At 34.0% G+C, this 21,673-nt stretch overlaps 1 protein-coding gene across 1 annotated transcript; it reads right to left on the bottom strand.

The window, feature by feature from the left end:
* Positions 1–14,349: 14,349 nt before the first annotated feature.
* LOC149156066 (uncharacterized) lies at positions 14,350–15,337 on the bottom strand. The gene is made up of 2 exons (XM_089445726.1): positions 15,126–15,337; positions 14,350–14,996 (listed from the first exon to the last, which is right to left on the bottom strand). The coding sequence occupies exons 1-2, from the start codon at positions 15,252–15,254 to the stop codon at positions 14,655–14,657; spliced, it is 471 nt and encodes a 156-aa protein (XP_089301852.1). The 5' UTR covers positions 15,255–15,337; the 3' UTR covers positions 14,350–14,654.
* Positions 15,338–21,673: the final 6,336 nt, after the last annotated feature.

Genomic DNA, 21,673 nt, shown 5'->3' on the forward strand with positions numbered 1-21,673 from the left:
TAGATCATGGCATTAGATTAAGCACAACCTTAGTCGGGTCTAGAAGAATTGTGGTATCACCTTTGGGTTTTACATAAGAAAAATGTGCAACATTTCCGACCACTTCTATAATTTGGAAAATGTTTGATTCTACGTTCTCCTAAATCTAGCATCTATCTATCTTTTTTATTTTAATTAAATTTATATTATTTCAAATTTATCTCTGTCAGCCTCTTAAAATATTCCATCCCTAGGTCTTCTTCAACCTATTGAGATAAAAACCAACTTATTTCCCATAATATATTTTGAATCTTAGCTACCCTTTTCTTATAATATTGACATGAAACATTCAATCTGTTAGAAAATTATATATTATAGAACAATGGAACATATAGAATATATTGCAGAAATATAAAACACAGAAAACACATGAAACAAGAGAGACACAGATATAGGTGGTTCACCTAATTTGAGCTACATCCATGGAGAAATAGCCAATCCTTCCTTTTCTATTATCCATCAGACTGAAGAGATACAACCTACAACAGATCTGTTGTAATTCCCTCTTCACTCTCACGCAATCTCCTCCCTCTTTCTCACTCAGAATATAGATCTACATAGACACAATAAAATTCCCTCATATATAGCGAGGGGGTTTCCTTCTAGGAAAAAAAACCCTAAATTGAACATAACTTCTACTGTCAGATCTCTGCCTAATGGACGGCCCAGATTGACTATGAAATTACAACATTTCACAAGGCAATTTTACATATATTTTTAGCTTCACATGCACTGCCCCCGATCCCCCACCAGGGGCGGACTCCAAATTATCATCGTCGCCCCCACCTGGACACCCCTGGCAGTGCACATTTATGGGTGACATTGCTGCCACATTACAAACTGGGGTCCAATGTGGCGATACCTCTGAATAAAGAAGATAATTAGGCTCGACACCCACCAATCTCCTACTTGGAGACTGATTATAGAAACCCCGCCGCTACTTCATTTGATGGACAATGACTCCACATTGTACCTAGTTGTTTCTCATCTTTTTTCTTCATACTCGAAGACCAATTGAAACTGAGAAGAATCTCAGTTTCTCCTTGGTTACATCTTTTGCTAACATATCTGCAGGATTCTGGCTAGTGTGTATCTTTTCCAACTTCAACTGTCCATCTTCCAACATTGATTGTACGAAATGGTACTTGAGATGCATATGTTTAGTATTGGAATGAAATGCAGAGCTCTTTGCAAGATGTATGATGTTGGGCATCTGTTTTGTGTTATTTTTACTTTAAATTACTCATGTTGTTGTTGGCTAAATAATTATTGTTGCAAGTATTTGTTGCTTCACTTGTTTTAACATGATTAAAACATTATTAATATAGGTTTGTCTATTGCAGGTTTGAAATTTACATGATCATGCTTTTACACATGTTGTGGACCTACATATACTTGTCCGTACCATGCAATGGATTCATGCACCAGTGAAGGCATGTTCAATTGCAAGAATGTTTAGTCCAGGCATGTTGTTATGGCTACCAACACTCGGAAGGATTCTGGACTACACTAATGTTGCTACACTGGAGTCAAGGAAAGTGAAGGCTGATATTCTCCAAGTTTACTATTTGTCTGATTATCATGAGATTGTGAATAAGGTAAAAGGCCACATTGGGCTTGGTAGCATTTGAGGCCTTTTTCAAGTTGATGGTAGTCCACAATTTGCTGCTATAAGCACATGGAGATTGTATTGGCAAATTATGAACATGGAAAGAGATTTCTCCAAGAAGTTTGTATTTTGCTTCGATTAAATCGTCCCAATGTACTAGCTTTGATTAAAATTTTTATAGCACCATCTAGAACAAATGTTTATATTGTCACGGAATATGCTGAAAAAGGCTCCTTGTATAATTATATGGATGTTCACATCTTCCTTGGTGAGAAGGCGTGGAGAGATAGGAGTCACCATGAATCCATCTCCTTTCATTTTGGATTATAAGCCCATGTCCTAGTTCAATGATATGAAGGAGAAACATCCACGATATAATGCTTTGAAACTTATTGCCGAAACAGATGTCGGATTAGTGACATAGTGTTGTTTGTTTGAGCAAGTCAAAAAATTCTCAGATCAAGCAACACAATTGCAGGCATCTCGTTATTTGGCTAATTTGGCATTGAAGATGAATGCCAATGTGGGGGGGAAGTAACACGACCCTTCTTGATAGCTTGTCTTGCCAGTTACCGAGATTTGGTAGCGGCCATATTATGCACATTGGTGCAGATGCCAATCATGCTGGATCGGGGGATAGTACGATTCCTTCCCTTGCTATAGTGGTTGGAAGCATCAACTAGGCTTGGTGCAATCACTATAGTGCGAGAGTTAGCTACCAAAGTCACATGGTGGAACACATACAAAAAATCGACGAGATGTCTAAGGAATTTTTGAATGATTATTTCAAAGCAAGGAAGAAGCTACCTGATAGGATACTCTTCTTCAAAGATAGATAATTTGACTCATAGTGATGTCAAACTTCTTATGAAACATATCCTTGAAGGTGGTTACAAGTAATTATCATGCTCTAGAGGAGTTGTTCCGTGAATAATAAACCACAAAACAACTTTCAAATCTTAAGTTGTTGCACTATGACAATGCTTCTGGCAATTTCAGGAAGAAGTCGGTCCACCCATATCACCATTCTAGGAAAAGAGGAACAATTTACCTATTTTGACATTTAGTTTCAAAACTAATTTTATTCCTGGAAAATTGTTGAGATCAATGATTTACCCTCCTATATTTCAATTGGATGAAAAAGCCCAAATTGTAATTAGATGCATATATATTCTTAGAATTGCATGGAGCAGGGGAGGTTAGTCAGTGAATCAATCTATCGATAGCATAAGCACGAACAATACACATGAGGAATGTGCCAAAGGGAAGATAAGTTGGTCCCAATGTAGCATCACATAGATCATAGGTTATGGATTGCTTCTCCTGCTAGCAGGAGTTAAGTGTTTGTCTACATAATGTAAAGACTAATTTTAAATATCAATTGAAGCATTTCTTGCCATTTTCTTTTTAATTATTTATTGCATTTAATGATTTTAACTCCTGCGTGAACCAGGTTACTAATAGAGTGTGCGAGTTGTCTGGGTTGGCCACTAGACTAGCTCAACACCACTCTACATCTTTTATATTAAATTGTATTTGAATTATTATTTGCTATGTGAAATTCTTATCGTAGGATTTAATTACTTTAAGTCTCTTTCCTCCTCCAAATTGATGTTATTTAATTTGTTGTAATATTTTCATTTCGACTACAATATTGATTTGGTTTCTACTTTATAAATTGTTCTTGCACCTGAAATGTCTCTATATATCAAATAAGGATTGCGTCCCTTCAGAACATCTGAATTCACGGGATTGACTTATGCATTGACACTTTGCCTTTATGAGTTGTAATGTGCAACTTGAAACCATTGAATTGATTTAGATCCATTTAGTTTATATTCCAGAACCTGAGATCGACTTGAGTGTTCATGATTTCAAGATATTAATGCATTCATTCAATCTATGCTTACAAGAAATCATATGTTACTCAGAAGCAGAGATCACATATATATTTCTGTCATTTTAAATCATGATTCTTGCAGAGCCGACATTCATGAAAAGGAAGTTGCATTATGTTTGTAAACGATCATGTTTATTTCCTTTAAACTTCTAGACAATTTTGAAAGATTTATTCTTTAGGGACAAGGAAGGTGAGAGAATCTATAATTTCTTTCATAAGTTATTTACACAGTAAATTTATTTGTTATGCTTGCTGATGCTTTCAGGTTAATTTTACACAGAGGTAGATGCAGTAGAATTAGTGTAGGCATAATGGTTTCTGATTTCATCTTGAATTTATTCCATCATTTACAGTCTTTTTGATATTGTTCCGACATGCTTGGTGTCCAGTTCTGATTTCCCTTCTGTTTGCTCATACATAGAATTTCCTTTCACATTGTTAAATAATACAGGATTTCCTTTTATTTCCCACATGCCTTTGATTTCCTGGAATGATTTTTTCTCAAGTTCCCTTTTAAGTGCAGGATTTCACTTATTACGCAAGTTGGACTAGAATTTGCTTTGCAGGTTACCAGGGGCTCTCTCCATTTCAAGTGTTGTGCCTTGAATTTTGTGAACTTTCTGGATTGACAAATTAATCTTGGTACATTTATAAGCCCTATACTGCTCCCAACATATGACACTTCGGATGTCGCTGTATAACCTTCCCACCTCCTGCTTCTTACCCAATTAATCTAGAAACCTTTGTAACTAAATCATTTATTTACTAGCCTCTATAGCAGAAACACAATCTGCTTCTGTTGTTGAGAGTGCAACACCATTTTTGAGTTTTGAAACCCAACTGACAATTGTTCCACCTATAGTAAACACATACCCTGTTTTTCTCCTCTTGTAATCTCTATCACCCACCATATCTGTATCAGCATATCCCTATAGAGAAATGTTTGAACCACCAAGCATAATGTTTGATTTGTGGTACCTCTAAAATACCTAAGAATCCACTGCGCCACCATCAAATGTTCTTTTCTTGTATTGTTCATGTACCTACTTACAACTCCCATTGCATGTGAAATATCAGTCCTTGTGCAGACCATTATATACACTAAGCTTCCAACTGCTAACGCATATGGAACTTTAGACATATAAGCCATTTCTTCTTGAGTCTTGGGACACACCTCCTTACTTAGTTTGAAATGGCTAGCCAAAGGTATACTAACTAGTTTTTCATTTCGTATATAAAATCTTTTCAACACCTTTTCTATGTACTCACTTTGAGACAATGTTAATTTTTGATTCTTCACATCTCTAGTTATTCTCATACCAAGGATTTGTTTTGCAGCACCCAAATCCTTCATTGCAAATTATTTTGCCAATTTTCTTTTGAGCACATTTATTTCATGCATGTTAGAACCTGTAGCAAGCATGTCATCTACATAAAATAACAATATAATACAGTTGCCATCATTTTTCCTTTTGAGATAAACACAATGATTAGAGTGACATCTAGTATAACCTTGTTCAGACATAAACTTTTCAAGCTTTAGGTACCACTGCCTTGGAGCCTTTTTTAAGCTATACAAGTTTTTCTTCAACCTACACACTAGTTTCTCCTTCCATTTTACCTCATATACTTGTGGTTGCTGCATATATATCTCTTCCTCCAAATCCCCATGGAGAAAAGTTATCTTTACATCTAGCTTCTTGAGATGAAAATCTTCAGCTACTACTAGACTTAAAATGGTTCTGAATGAAGTCATTTTAATAGCAGGAGAAAATATCTCATCAAAATTTATACCCCTTCACCAAAAGCCTATATTTATACATTTTTCTACCTCCATCTTCTTCCTTCGACCTATAAAGCCATTTACTCTGCAATGTTGTTTTACATACAAGCAACTTGACTCAGTCCCAAGTCTGGTTATGTGCTAAGTAGTCCATCTCTTCTTTCATGGCTTTCTCCCACTTCTTCCTAGTTTCTACCTGCACTGCTTCTTCATAACACTCTCATTCACCAAAATCAGTCAACAATACAAAATATAATGAAGGAGAGTATCATTCAGGGGGTCTACTTATCCTAGTAGATCTTCTAACACCAATTTCATTTGTTTGAGGTGCTTTTTGCTATTGTGGTTGTTGTTGTTGTTCTAGTTGTTGGTCATTATGATTTTAAAGCACCTTCAACTTTTCTATGATCTCATAAAGCACTATATATTCTCTGTTTTCTTTATCATATTTCTTTTCCTGCATCGGATTCTTATAGAAAACATTTTCATTTAATATGACATCTCTACTCCTAATGATTTTGTGATTTTCATAATCATAAAAGAGATAACCAAAATCATTTACACCATATCCAATAAAGGTACATTTCTTTAAGTTTGCCTCAAGCTTTGTTCTATTTTCTTTATTAATGTGGACAAAGGATTCACAACCAAAAGTCTTTAAAAATGAGTAGTCTACCTTTTTACTTGTCAATTCCTCCTCTGGAATACTACCATCCAAGGAACTTGAAGGTCCTCTATTTATTAGATAAATAATGGTATCTACAACATCTTACAAAAATTGTAAAGGCAATCCTACATGTAATCTCATGCACCTTGCATGCTCCATGATTGTCCTGTTCATCCTTTCTGACACACCATTTCCTTGTAGTGTTCCTGGAACTGTCTTCTCTCTGCGAATTCCAATCTCTGAAAAGTACCTATCAAACTCTTTGTTGCTATACTAACCTCCATTTCTTGATCTAAGAAACTTCAACCTTTTTCTTGTCTCATTTTCAACCAAAGCTTTCCATTTCTTGAAAGTATCAAATACATCAGATTTATTTTGAATACAATAACTCCAGATTTTCCTAGTTGCATCAACAATAAATGTAACATAATAATGAGAGCCAACAAGATATGATACCTGAGCAGGTCTCCATACATATGCATGCACGAACTCTAACTTTTCTCTCTTACGTTCTTTCCCAACTCTGAGGAATCTGACTCTCTTTTGTTTTCCATAAACACAATTCTCACTACATTTTAAATCAACATGCTTTAAAACTAGCAACCAATTTCTTGAGTGAAAAATCTGCATCCCCTTCTCACTCATGTGCCCAAGCCTATGATGCCATAATGTCGTATCTTCTCCTGTAGAGGTTAAAGAATTAACAGAATTAGAAATACCATTGCATAAATACAATGTACTAGCTTTTTCTCCTATTTCTATTACCAGGGCTTCTTTAGTGACCTTTCAAATTTTATCTGTAAAAGTAGTCACACAGTATTCAACTCCTAACTTCTCTGTTGAAATTAGATTTTTCTTCAGATATCGAGCATGCCTTACCTCCTTCAGTGGCCACTGATTTCCATTCTACTGTTTTATGAAAACTGTACCCATTGCAATGATTTTACAGGGCTTATGATCACCCAATCGAACCTGTCCAAAATCTCCTTGATCATAATCATGAAAATGTTTCGTATTAGGTGTCGCATGGGATGAGGGCCCTGAATCTACCACCCAGACATCAATATTATTTTGTAATGAAAAATTCAAAGCATCTTTCAACACATCAGCTGTCACATTCGCTTCATGATTATTTTCTTACTATGCGTCTCCTTCTTTTCCCTTCTGAGACTTGTAGTATTTCTTGAGATGTCCTTTCTTCCCACATTTCTAGAACACTATACCCGATCTGGACTTGGATCTGCCTTTCCTTGACTTATTACGATATCATAGGCTCCTTCCTCTTTCCATTTTTCTTCCCCTACTCGCTGCAGTAAAAGCATTACCTGATGTCTCATCGGAGCTTTTCTGTCGCATTTTCTCCCTATGGATTGCACTGAAAACATCATCAAACTTTAAAGTACTAGATCCAAAGACAAAGCTACTAATGGCCATAACTAAACCATTCTAATTTTCTAGCAATGAGCACATAAATAACAGAGCATTAACTTCATCATCAAAAGTTACCCCTACAGAGCTTAACTCACTATTAACAATATTAAATTCATTTAAATGGTCAGCAACAAATCCACCTTCTAACATCTTCATGTTTAATAAATGCTTCATAATAAATACCTTATTTGAGACCGAGGGTTTTTCATATAGTTTGGCCAATGCTGACATTAAACCCTCTGTTGTTGTTTCCTTTGAAATATTAAAGGCTATCGATGTCGCTAGGCACAGTCGTATTGTTCCAAGTGCCTTTCTGTTGTGAATATCCCATTCTATGTCTTTCATACTTGTTGGCTTCTTTGCCTTTCCACTCAATGGTAGGCACAGATCTTTGTGATACAGATAATCTTCCATCTGCATCTTCCACAACTGGTAGTTTTGGCCATTAAACGTTTTGACCCTAAACCTACCATATTCTGCCATTACTCCCACACGAACTAGGAACCCTTCTCTCCTGCGAGTTTATCAGCCAAATAGACCTTCGGCTCTAATACCAGTTGTTAGAAAATTATATATTACAGAGAAATGGAAAACATAACTATATTGCATAAATATAAAACACAAAAAACACATAAAACAAGAGATACATAGACATACGTCCTTCACCCAATTTGGGCTATGTCCATGGAGAAATAGCTAGTCCTTCCTTTTATATTATCCAGCAAACTAAAGAGATACAACCTACATCAGATTTTTTGTAATTCTGTCTTCATTGTCACACAATATCCTCTCTCTTTCTCACTCAGAATATAGATTTACATAGACACGATACAATTCCCTCATATATAGCGAGGAGGTTTCTTTCTAGGGCAAGAAACCCTAAATTAAATATAACTTCTACCATCAGATCTCCGCCAAATTAAGGGCCCAGATTGACTACGAAGTTACAAAATTTTACATCTATTTTATCTGGTAAATGTGTGTCATCGCCCTCGTGTGGACCCCCGTGGCGACACACATTTACGGGTGGTGTTTCTGCCACATTACGAACTGGGGTCCAATGCGGTGATACCTCTAAATAAAGAAGATAATCAAGCTCCACATCCAACACAATTGGTAGTGAAGAGGTCAATACACGGTAAAAATTTGAGCGAGTACCCTAAAGTAGACTTTGATGAAAAGGAATTCAACCCTATTTCCTCGAGATATTTCTTCCATATTTCCTCATAATTTTTTTCTAAGCCACAATCTCATTTCACTATAGGATTTTTGAATATGAATTTTCATTTTTATTTACTTCTACAGTATTTCAGTCCATGATACCATTAACATAATTATAAATACCCCATTTTGGATAGTGTATTAAAATACAAAAAAAAAATCTCCCATAGCCAACCAGTTTAGTTTTATCATTGGAAATGAGAACTTTTTTCTTTTAACCTTGCTTCGAATGTTATTAAGGAAGATCAAATTGATTATTCACAATGTACATTCATTTTTATGTGTTTCTGTTATTAATAAATAAAGGTAAGTTGATTTCAATTTTAAGCATGCACCAATAGAAGATGTTGTAGGCGGTCCTTACATTAACACCTCCAGAATTATTTGTATTTCAACATCAATCTTCCAAGAATACTTTTAGAGCCCCACAATAGGTCAACTAGTAATCTGGTAGGTTTCATATCCAAATCTATAATTGGCTCAACAATGCTAGTGTAAGTCAGTAGTATCATGGATATTACTTGAATATATTAGAAATTTATATTCATTCTCGGGTTTTTATTTATCTCATAATACATGTTTTCTTTACATCAATGTCAACATTCATATTCTTTGTAAGTTATATAAACAACTTTGACGAACATAGGAAACTCCTCTGCCTACAAAATAAAGGGGAGATGGCACACCAAGAAAGAAACAATGTATCTATCTTTCTGAAAAATAACCATTTTGTCTCTAATCAGACTTATCAAATCCCAGTCTTTTGACAATGACTTATTTACTTCTCGAGAGATTATTACATAACCAAAGGGTTCCCCTACGTTCATCATTCTTGGATAAAAATCTAACCTTCTTTTATTTCGAATGTCCTATAATAATTAAGTGCCATGTTTTAAGTTTCCAACAACTACAAGTAAAATTTTGAATTAGTGATTGTATTGCCTTAATATCCATGAAAAATTTAAATCTTACTGTAACCTTCTGTCTCTATCTAAAACAATTTTGTACTTCCCTTTTACGTTATATATAGATATCTGCTAAAAGAACAATTTGTATATTACTACCGACCTTGATCGTTGTAGATTTAGATACTCCAATGGATAACCGCTTCTTTTATTTTCCAAGTTTGATCTAGCTATTAATAATTCTTATATTGCATTTGCGGGTTGGCCATAGGCTCCAATATTGAACCTACCGCTCTGATACCATTTTTCATGTCCCTCTTTTTCCACCATAATTTTTTTTGTTGTTTATGATTACACAACGCTAGAGCTATTATACATTGCACTTGTCTCTCTTTTCTTTCGTTACTCTACTTGTTCTTCTATACTGATCAAGATAATGTCATACCTTTTTATGACATAATATTATAAATTAACTTATTTGTTTCTAAGTAGTTACCTTTACATTTATTACGTATAGAGATCTTATTCTAACTCTTGGTTCCCTATGTTCATAAAGTAAGGTAACCTAACTAGACTATATGATATGGATTAGTTGTTTAAACATTAATTGATTCAATTTATATGTCTATAGGATATTTATACACCTCTTTATATTGTAGTGAGGTATTACATTTTGGTTTAACCATGACATACCACCTATTACATTTTTCCTTTATTATCCTTGATAATTTCGATATTGTTCATGATACCCCCACCTTGGCATTTACAAAAGGTGTGTTTAATAATATTTGATAATGTCTAACATGGTGTACAGGTCCATGTACATTTAACCCTTTCCTTGCTTATTCAAGGTCCCAATACCTTAAGCCTAACATATGTATGACTTAATGAATCTAAGTAATTCTTTTATTCATGGTGATATGGTGCTAAGCAAATTTGTAAGGCCCCTTTTTAATTTCGATGTATCTTTAATTATTCCACCATCATAATATATGTTATCTCCATATTTGTTTTAAAATATTGTCGCTCCATCTAAATGATGGTGCTAAAGTTCTGTTTTGGTATGGTATTGTCATAACCATGATGCATCACTTTCAAGATGTTACTGGCCTTGTGTACAACCGTTATGACATTTAAAAGCCACATATGATTTTGTATCGGTGGCCCTATCTATTGATGACATGTATACCAACCCCATGTGAAGCGCACTAGGGTCATCTCGTGTACCATAAAAAAATGGTGGGATGTAGGTTTTTATATATCAATGGTGATTATTATTCTATTGTAACACTAACTCCCAATTCCACTTTCCTGTTTTGATTTCATTCTTCTTCCTTGTGGTTGGTTCACCTTTGCTTGGCCAGATACCCTCACTTGAAACCACAACATGATTTTTCTACAGAATGGTAGCCAAGCCATTGTAACCAACTCAATTCCATCGCGCCCAGGTAAGCTCCTTCACAGGTGGTTGATAAGGTTAATTTAACCCTTAGTTCAATAATCAAACTATTTCACTTTGTTGAGTCTTCTCGACACCTTACATGTGTGTCTTTTAATACCAGTAACTTGTTTAGAAATCTAGTTCCCGGTTACATTAATATTCAGGGTATTCCTTTCTTTTTCGCCTTGTACATTAAGTTCTCTATCAAGATTTTTTGAAGACACACCCCTGAGGAGGTCTTGTTCCTCCAGCTCGATGCTTACCACAACTATGTGATCAATAGGATCATCCTTTCCCTCGTGAGATGTATTCTCTCTCTATATATATATATTCTATACTGCAAAACATCTAAAAAAAAGTGCATTAATAATTGAACTATTGAATGAAAACCACGATTTTGCAAAAGGATTGACGTCTTGTCGCTGGTTCTCAATAAGAACCTCTACAATGTTACACTACATGGTATCGTGAATAAAGTTATGTATTATCTTGTGGGATTTTTTGTTTCTTTCCTTCATATATTTTTACTCTACTGAATTTTTTTACCCCGATGGTGTCATTTATTGAGCTACAAGTTTGGTGGGATTGAACCGATATAATTTTTTTCTTGTTTTTGAGTTCCAACTAGGTAATAGTTTAAGTTTGCATCTATTACTTCGATCAAAACCATGAAGATGGAGCTGCTAACTGATTTTTTTTTAATTTATTTATTCCTTCCCCTGTTTTCAAGGTACTAAATTTTTCATGGCCCGTCGTCAATTCATTTTGGGCTTACAAAAGCTCGACACTTGTATCAAATGTTCATATTCATCGATTCTCTGGTACAGGTTGGGAAAAATTTACACTGTTGGGGTTTTTAGAGGTTTTGATGGATTCAAAATTGGGGTTTTATGATATACCCTATTCTCTGGATTGAAATAACTATGTGGAATGAAGTTAAATTTGAGGTTTAAAGTAAACCCAAGTTTTCTTTTCTTCATTCAGCGAAGTACATGGTTGGGATAATTTCTTTTGGGAATTATCCTTCTCAGTTGTATAACCCTTATCTTCTTTATAATGGTATTTTCTTTGTCATGTTAGGGTCTTACTGACTCATTCTGGAGGCACTCTTTCATAAGGCATACATCTCTATCTTTCTAGCCATCGACATACTCTTCTCTCACTGTATAACTTTTGTACTAACCTTCACCTAAAGTAGAGGCAACTAGATACTATGATTCATAGACTTGTATAACACTTTATTGTTATTGTTCTGGTAATAATTTTCATTCCATGTGCAACATTTTTTATTGTTTGTATTCCCTTTGTATATTAGCTTTCACGTTGCTTCAAATGTTTCTTTATCCAATTTTCTTTCATTACTAGTATAAAATAATTTTCTTATGCAACTACGGTATGATATTGCCTCGATCTCAGCAGGAATGTTTAATGGTTTTCTGATGTAATAGTTATGCCTTAATGATATTTTCTATATATTTATTGAGCAAACTCTTCAATTTTATACAATACCTCTCTATTCATTATTACTTCAATTCCCCTAATATGTACTACCAGTATACAACTATAACTTGACCAATCCATCGCTCCCTACCTTATAACAGGAACTTTTGTAGATTATTATCCATTATCAAAACAGTTCATTCACCTGTAATGCGTGTAACTCACTCTTAATGTATATATCATTCCCGATCCACACACCCTATTTGAATTAGCACATTTTTATTAACAACTGACCATTGTTGTAAGAGGACACTTCTTCTCTTATTTGTATAAGGTATATAATTTTTATTACTTGTAAAGACTCAAATAGGCTCATGTATACTAGGCAGAATTCACTTATATTAGTTTTATTCCTTACCCTTACTCTCTCCCCGACTTAACACTATAATTACTAACAAATTAGGTGGAACTCTTCCTTTTTGGGTTTTTTTTTTTTGTCTAATTCATTTAGCTACTATAATTTTGTGGCGCACTCTAATTATCACATTCCATATTTGTAGAGTTAGCTTTCAAAATATTATCATTCTTAATCTCTTTCATTTCCACTAATTTAACTTTCATAGTAACCTTTTAGATATGCATTGGATGTTCTAAATTACTTTATGATTCAAAAACGGAAATATAATAGAGATATTCATACCATATTAATAATCTTATTATTAGTCCCTGCCATCTGGCATCCGGCAGGGACTATAGTGATCGATAGGACCCCCACTTAGCATTACTTGACCCCTGCGTTTCTCTGTTATACGACGGTTAGAGAGGAGATATGCTAAGTTTCGTTTGCAGTTATTCTTTGGCCATCGTGCGCCATCTTATTTGGCCTCTTCCCGAGGCGGAAGAGGCCGGACCATAGCTTAAAGGAATAAACCCGGTGCATTTTCGCGCTAACCGTCACGGTGTCTGGTTTTAATGCTAGCATTACTTCTGCCCGGTATGCGGTTTAGTAAAGCTCGGTGTTCCCTCTTGCAATGTTCTACATTGGCAGCTGGTGCATGCCATGATGCACCATGGTTCAACAGCTGTTAGCCTTCGTCGCACTTGTCAAAGCCCAAAATGCACTGCAGCTGTTGCATTAAAGCAACACTTTCGTCAGTATATTCAGTGTTAGGAACGCTGCTGCTCCGAAGATGCCGCATTGTAAGTCGACTCCAAGTCTTTGCCTGGTAAGGACTCAGGGTCTCTTCGTCAATTTCGTACGTGGAAATTTATTATTTTTTTCAATGAATTCCATACATTGAGATCTCTGTATATTGTTGATTTTTTGCTGTGCAGGTTTATTTTCTTCATATTTTCAGTTTCGAGCTGTGAAGAAATTTTGTTCTGTGGATTCGCCATGACAAGTACTGCGAGGCTTAACCAGAAATTGATTGAAGATTTGCGCCTACAGAGGCGTCTAATTTCTCTTAGCGAAGAGCAGGATAATGCTCATATGAAATGGCGCGGATCTCATCAGTTCGGCTCTTCTCTAGGTGTGTATCTATCCTGTATATTTTCCTGCTGTTGACCATTTAAGCTTCTGAATCAACCTGAACATCATCAGATATCACTCATTTAGGAAATCAGATATCAAGGTTCCAATGTTGCTGTAATTCATTTATTAAAGAGAAGGAATACATAAACATAATCAGATGTCAAGGTTCCAACGTTTCTGTAGTTCATTCATTCAAGATAAGGTAGGTGGGTCATTTTCTTGTTCTGCAATTTTATAATGGACATTTTTGATCTGTTGCGATAAAGCTCAAGGATTAGGTTCTCAGTAAGATTTAAGTTTTTTAAGTTTTTAGTTCAGTAAGATTTAAGTTTTTTGTTAAGTTAAATTTCTAGTATATCTGGTTAATGATCTAGCTAAATTTAATATCAGTCTTTCAGAACAAATTACTATTACAAATTACTAATTCACCATTGAAATAAAGAAAAGAAAATATAGAGAATTTTTTAATTTTGATGTGAAGGAAAAACGACTTTTTAAAATAAAACACCTTTCACACCCATCCATATAGAAACCTGAACTGGTGTCACATCCTTATCATTTTCTGTTAAAAATTTTATTATGTAGTAACAAGTTGCTCATGGGTGCAGTGATAACAGATATAGAAAGAAATTACAAGCGATCAATTAATTCGAGGTCCGGGAATATATAAAATCTATTTCTTACTTATTGAAGCATGAAAGCTGAATTTTTTCGAGCCATATAAACTAGGAATTCTAAAACATAATGCACTTTTATCAGATGTTGCTTATTTGAAGATAACATGATTAACAGAATGATTAAAAGCTTCATTATGCTACCTGTGAAAGTGATGGAACGCTTCACAATTGGAGGTGGAGAACAATCTTCGTTATAGAGCGATGGATCAAGAACGGACACTGGGCTTGGCTGCTCAGGAATCTCTGGAGGTACCAATGATTTTTCGCAGCGATCTAAATCTTTTCCTCTGAGATAATCACTTTCTGCTTCACAGTTATCATCTTGTCTGATTTTTGCAGAAGATAGTTTCTGCATGTGCATGTGTATACAAATCAAGGAAAAATTGTTAGAAAATTATTTCTGAATACTTAACAAGAATCTCTTTCTCGAAGGTTGAAAATGCCTAATTCATTGTATACTATAAGGGAAAAAAATTACCTCCAAATCTAAATTAGATATTATACTTCTGTTACTGTCTGAACGCTGGGAGGTCTCATCTACCAGCGGATTATCCAAGCTTGGATTCAGTTCACTTTCATCAGGTTCCAGTGCAGAAACTTCCTTCATCTTCGCTTTATTGCAAGGAGACCTGTGTTCTTTGTCCGATGCAATCTTTCTGCTAGCAACTTGTCTTGCAGGCTTTGGAGACTGTGCCCTTGGAGAACTTCTGCCATTATCCCTTTCCTTCATTGGGCTTCCTGAATTCCGCAGCAGATCCAGAGCCAAAGCCAGTGCACTCTGTTTACCGTGAGGAAGCAGGGAAAGCATAGGAAGTAGCATCAATCTTCCTCTCTCCAAAGATGGAGAAAGAGTCACCGTAGAGGGCTGCAACTAGTGGATGAGCCGAGACCTCCTTGCGGCAGAGGCACGAATGGCCGGAGTGCACGAAAAGGGCAATTGTTACCCTTATGAGATCGACAATCTTCACGCTGCCAAGTGTTGGCAGTTGAGAGTTTGGAAGAGACGAGGAGCAGCCAGTTGGAGCACACTAAATGAAAACCATTAATAACGCTTAACACAAAGTCTATGTGACGGTGAAAACAATATGCTTAATATATCTAAAACATTTGATTACATATATTATAAGTCCAAACTTTGCATTATTATAAGTCCAAACTTGCATGCTGGCTCACTATAATGTTTTAATGAGGCATTTTTTTAATAAATGACACTAGTCTCTCATGGTTCGTGAATGTGGTTTTAATGGGTTATATTTATGTTAATGTTTGTATCAAATCTCATGCAATGAATTTTGGATTTATACGCCGTATTCATGAGTCTCTGGAGTCTTCTGCTGGTTTTGTCACTTTGCGGCTAGAGTTCTTTGCATATTTACCATCAAAAAACCCTTACCTTAAGTCCGTTGAATCTTTATCTGTCGAGTGAAATGGGCTCCACTTTTACTTTTCTAACTTTTACTTTTCTAACTTATTTTAAGGTCTTCTCCTTGCGATATCTGTGCTTTGAATTTTATTTACAACTGACTGTGTCTAACAACTCCATTATCACAATTTTCGCCTGAAATATAGCCGGTTTCTTGCGTTATGCTTTGCAACAACCATAACACCCAGGTGTGTGGGGGAGCGCTCTTGAACAACAACCGAGCCAAGAATTTGCTATTACAGCAACCAAGGGCTCGATAGAATCCATTCCAATATATAATTTTCAATCCTGTCTTGCTCAATAATATTCCAGTGCTTATTTTTGACATGCCCGTCTTCTGTCCGTCTTCTGTTTGAAGGGCAGGGAATCGATCTTCTAACTCCACCTCTCTAAGTTGATGTTGCAGAAGCTTAGAGGAGAACGCTAGTGTGCACACTTCCGGCCGGACAAGGGTTAACTTGATGCAGGTTCAATTCTACAGTCGGCACTGTTATGTATTAATTTAACTTTGGTTTATATCGGCACTGTACATATGTTTAAGCTGGTTGGAAATTTAGCTCGCCCTCCGGTCCATCGAGGAACAGTGTGCGTCACAGGAGCTGCTGGGTTCATAGGGTCATGGCTCATCATGCGATTGCTTGAGCGAGGATATAGTGTTAGAGCAACTGTGCGAGACACTGGTAGGTTTATAATATTGGTTCATTTGTATACAGATTTCAGACTGAACACTTTGATGGCGATGACTTGGGTTTGAAAAAGAAGAACAGTTGTAATTGCAGTAATGGTGTTCATAAACATAAATTTAGCTTTTCTTGATTTTCTTGAAATTGTGCACACGTCTTTTGTATTTTATGCATATCTGAGGAATAAAAGACTGGCATTTTACGGCTATACTAGTGATTCATTTCCTGCAAAACCTTCCACCAATAGCCGTTTCATCTTTCTTTTACTTATATATTATCTATTAATTTAACTTTGGTTTATATCGGCACTGTACATATGTTTAAGCTGGTTGGATCATTCTGAGCTATGTGCAGGGACTAGCTGCTTCGCAGCCTTCCTTGTTTATATATAGAACTGGAACGTTGTACGATTCCATAAGACATGCAGAATCTAATAATTTTTGTAGTCAATCACAGACTCCTTTTCCTTCAGTTGTGGAACCTAATTATTTTTTCCTTGATATATCATGTCTCCCTTTTAATCTTTTGTAGTCTTCAAAAATTCCACATATCTAGAAAGTAAATTTAAGAATCGAATTTCTATAGTTTTTTTACAGATTTCCCTTAAAATTGACATAATGTAATAGATAGACTAATTTTAACCAGAGGATTAGAAAATACAGAAATAACATAACAAATAAAAAACACATACATACATCACAGACATTCTAGCCAAATACACTGTTAGGAATTCACTTGGTAATTGACCAGTTGTTTTTATCCACCTAACCATTAATTGAGTTCCTCCAGTTTGCCCCCAAGTTGAGATAATATTTTCAAGGAATCAACAACCTCATTGTTCCTTTTCATAGATATTTTATACCTTTCTTTCATGATAGAGATTCCTTTAGTGGCATCCCACTCTTGTGGACCTTTTTATCCACATTCCTAGGCTTTTCCATGAAATCCTACCTTTCTCTCCCATGATGCATTTATGTTGGTCTAAGCTTAACATCTTTCTCCAGTTAAGGAGTTTAATGGATTTTTCTCTCCCATCCATTGAGATTATCTAGAATTCCTATCATGAAATAATTATCCCTTTCATTTACCAATGAGGTTTTTTTTTGTTTTTTGTTATGGCAAGAATCTTATTTCTAGATGTCTTTCTCCCAAGTACATACATTCCATTTACTTATTTATTAATGATTATTCATTTACATAATTATTCCAATATTCTTCATGGTTTTTGCACCATTCTTTCTATGTAGCGCATCTAACTGAAACAATATTATAACAACGGAGGGATATTACAATATGACTAAACATTTAAACTAATAACATTATATATATGACTGACATTGAAATATTTTATTTATGACTCACATTCTACACATTAAAATTTTAATACATACCCCAACCATATTTGGAAGTAGAAAACATATATCAATATGATTCTCTCCATATATAATTTTTGTTATTAATAATTAAAATGTCACATGTCAACTCCATGTTAAAAATGAATGAATTATAAATCTCCATAAAGAACCTATTAACGGAAGAAAAATTCTCAAACTTTTTAACTAATAAAACTATATATATATATATATATATATATATATATATATATATATATATATATATATATATATTCGATTTCTTTATTTATATATAGAGTGGATGTAAGATTAGAGTGGAAATTGAAGTATTCAATTTATGATCGACATTGTCTTTTTTAGTTATTACTATTTTTTAAATATATTATTTTAAGTATTCTTTTATTATTTCTAAATATTACACTATGTGACAACATCTCCCTCATATTAGAGGGAAGCTATAAATATTCGAATCCTAATACAAACCAAACCACATATAAATTTAGTGTTCTACATGCCATGTTGGAATAAGGGAATAAGGATAACTTTATATCTCACTCCCAAAAATGCGATATAAACATTTGGATGTTTAAGGTGCTTTCATGATAGTTGTACATGTTCTTAAAGCTAAAATATACTTTATCCTCTACTCTAATTTAATTTTAAATATAATTAACTAGAAATTGCACTAAAAGTTGCAAAGGAAACACTATAAGTCATAAATTTGAGAAGAATTGCGACATATAGGAGATCACTGAATATAAAAATTAGTAAACAAAATGTCATCCAAAACTTGAAGATAAAGAGAAATCACTCACATTATGTCAAGTTTACTGATTCTATACCTTTCCAACATACATTGCCTCTCAATCTTCAAAGATACTCTTCCAAGTTCCAATAGCAAATATTTGATAAAAAATATGCTCTTTTTCAATATTGAATTCTCTCACTTGATCAAAAGTTCACAGTATTTTACAACTTGCTCTTAAGGTGACTATATGAAACATGATGAATGGGTGAATTTTGATAAATTAAGATTGGTTGCATATGTTTATACTTTATTCCATGGTTTCTCAAGCCAACTCAGTTGTATTTTAGACACAAATTCTTACAAAATATCATCCTCAATTTAGTTTCATCATTTAGATTAATATTACTGTAATGTGATTGAGTTTATATAGGAATTTTGGAATAGGTTTCCATTTTTAGGGTTTCATCTTTTATATTAATATTAGAAATCATGAAAAAGTATCCTAAATTCATAATAAAATAAAGAGTTAAAGATTTTGAATGTTACTCATGAAAAACTAATGAACGGTTTGAAAATTTGTTAATTGTTTTATTGCTTGTTAATTACCTTTACTAAGATGCTTCCTTGGTACCTCAATGGCCTTCTTGTAAATAATTAAATATGGTGATAGCTAAGATGGACTGCCTTCAAACTTGTGAAACCAATCCAAAACTGTAAAAAGGAATAACTATCAGGATCTTATACAACACCCTCCTTCTGTACCATCAAATATGTCTATAGTAACAGAGGAACAAAGTGCATAAAGGTCGTATATCAATAAACTACATAAAGGAGTTTGAGTGTAAGTCAGATTCGTTTACCTTGAAGGGTTTCCAAGTGATGCAACCTCCAATTTAAATGAAATTTGTTTGCGAGATGGTTGATGTCACACTAGATATTTTCCTGGTGAAGGAATTGTTTTTGTGTGTTTCCTTGTGGATATGAGCTTTTTTGGATTACTATTATTTTTAATGTTAATGTGAGACCCTAAAATTCCCACAAATGTTGAGAAGCATAATGAACATAATCCTACTATGAGAGAGATTCAGAAAATAACTATTTCTACCAAACAATGTAAAAACACTAGAGGTTCCACTAGAAGTTTTCCGTTTTTCTATTGGATTCCTTGTAGGTGGTTGAGTTCAAAAAAAATGTACTATAACATGTTGTTGTATGACTTCTTCTAGATATTTGGATATCCCTTTAAATCGACCAATTTTTGAACCTCTCTCAAATGATGCAATTCGGTATCTTACGTAAAAAACAGAGCTTCTAAAATCTGTAATAACAACAACACAATTACAATTTTCAACGTAAATAAAAAACCATTCATATTGAGTACCTAAAAGAGTTTGTAGACTGGACATGTACAACCATAAATATGTCTCTATCTCTTCCAAGATCAAATAATGGAGAATGTTGTCGCCAATGTAATGAACCCACACCTTTTTACTTCTGAAGCTAATCCAATAATTTAGACTTGATGATAAATCAATATCATTGTTTTAAATTCAAAAAAATATTATTTAGAAATATAATTCAACAATTACATGAAAGTAAAGTTGAATAAAAATAAAATAGTTTAATGTTAAATTATGAAAATATGAATAAAAAAAGTGTAATCAATGCAAATTATTTTATAATATCCAGGTATTTTATTGTACTTTTCCTATAATAGCATTTTTTCTTATAATAACAATAACTAATTTTCCATATTCTTCTTCTCATATAAAATCATAAAAAAAGGTAACTTACAATTATAGACCATTCAAAACAACATTTTAACGATAAATTGTATTAAACATCATACACACCCTCTCTTGTCACAACCAAGGGGAAGTGATACCAAAATATTAAATGTGTTAGAAAATTTCTATGCCAAGCAATCTATTGCCTTAACTGAACACAATTACACTGCAATAACTACTAAAAATATAAGGAAGCGTCAATCCATAAAAAAATATCAATATCATTAACGAGAATCAAGTCAAAAAATGAAGTGGTGTATAAATAGAGAACTAATTAGATTGACCTGTCAATTGGTGATTTCTTATGAAATAAAAGAATTTAGAAATATGACCAACAATTTAAAAGATGCAATATTACATGAGAAAGTTTATGTCAATATTCTATAACAATGGTTGTTAATATTTATGTAACTCACTATTCCTTTACTAAAATTACTCTATGTAATGATGAATATTCTATCTAATGGTTAATGAGCAATTTGGAATAGTAATTTCGATAGTTATCCATGGGTAAATTGTGTAAAAAAATTCTAACTACATGCATTTTCATGTGAGGCTAATTTTTCATTTGCAAGCACCTCAACATTGGAATTTGCTCAAAATCCTCCATTTACAATTTACAATTTTAAATAATTAATTTTGGTGGAGACTAAAGAATTTCATTTTTTTTTTTCAAAATTTATGAATAAAGATTAGAATAAAATGAGGATTTCAAGGATCCATGTCAGTGACTTAGAATGGATTTTGGTATTTTAGATTCTATATGTGGTACAAATATTTCATGAGATTAGATTTCACCTAATTGACCTTGTCATAACCGCATACTCTAGGGTTAATTAATATTCACATATACTTTTAATGGAGGTTCATTAAAATTATTAACTAACCACCGACTTAGGCTCTAATATAGTTCCCAATAATGAGTTTGGTGTATATTCAATTAGAGAGCAAGTGAAGTGATTCATGTTCCATGAGCATTTGCGAATAATGCAATGAATGTTCACAAAAAATCGGTGGTCATATGAAATAT

The sequence above is a fragment of the Pinus tabuliformis genome, chromosome 9 (genome assembly GCF_031772625.1).
Source record: "Pinus tabuliformis cultivar Carrire ecotype Pingquan chromosome 9, CPIR1, whole genome shotgun sequence".
Taxonomy (NCBI): Eukaryota; Viridiplantae; Streptophyta; class Pinopsida; order Pinales; family Pinaceae; genus Pinus; species Pinus tabuliformis.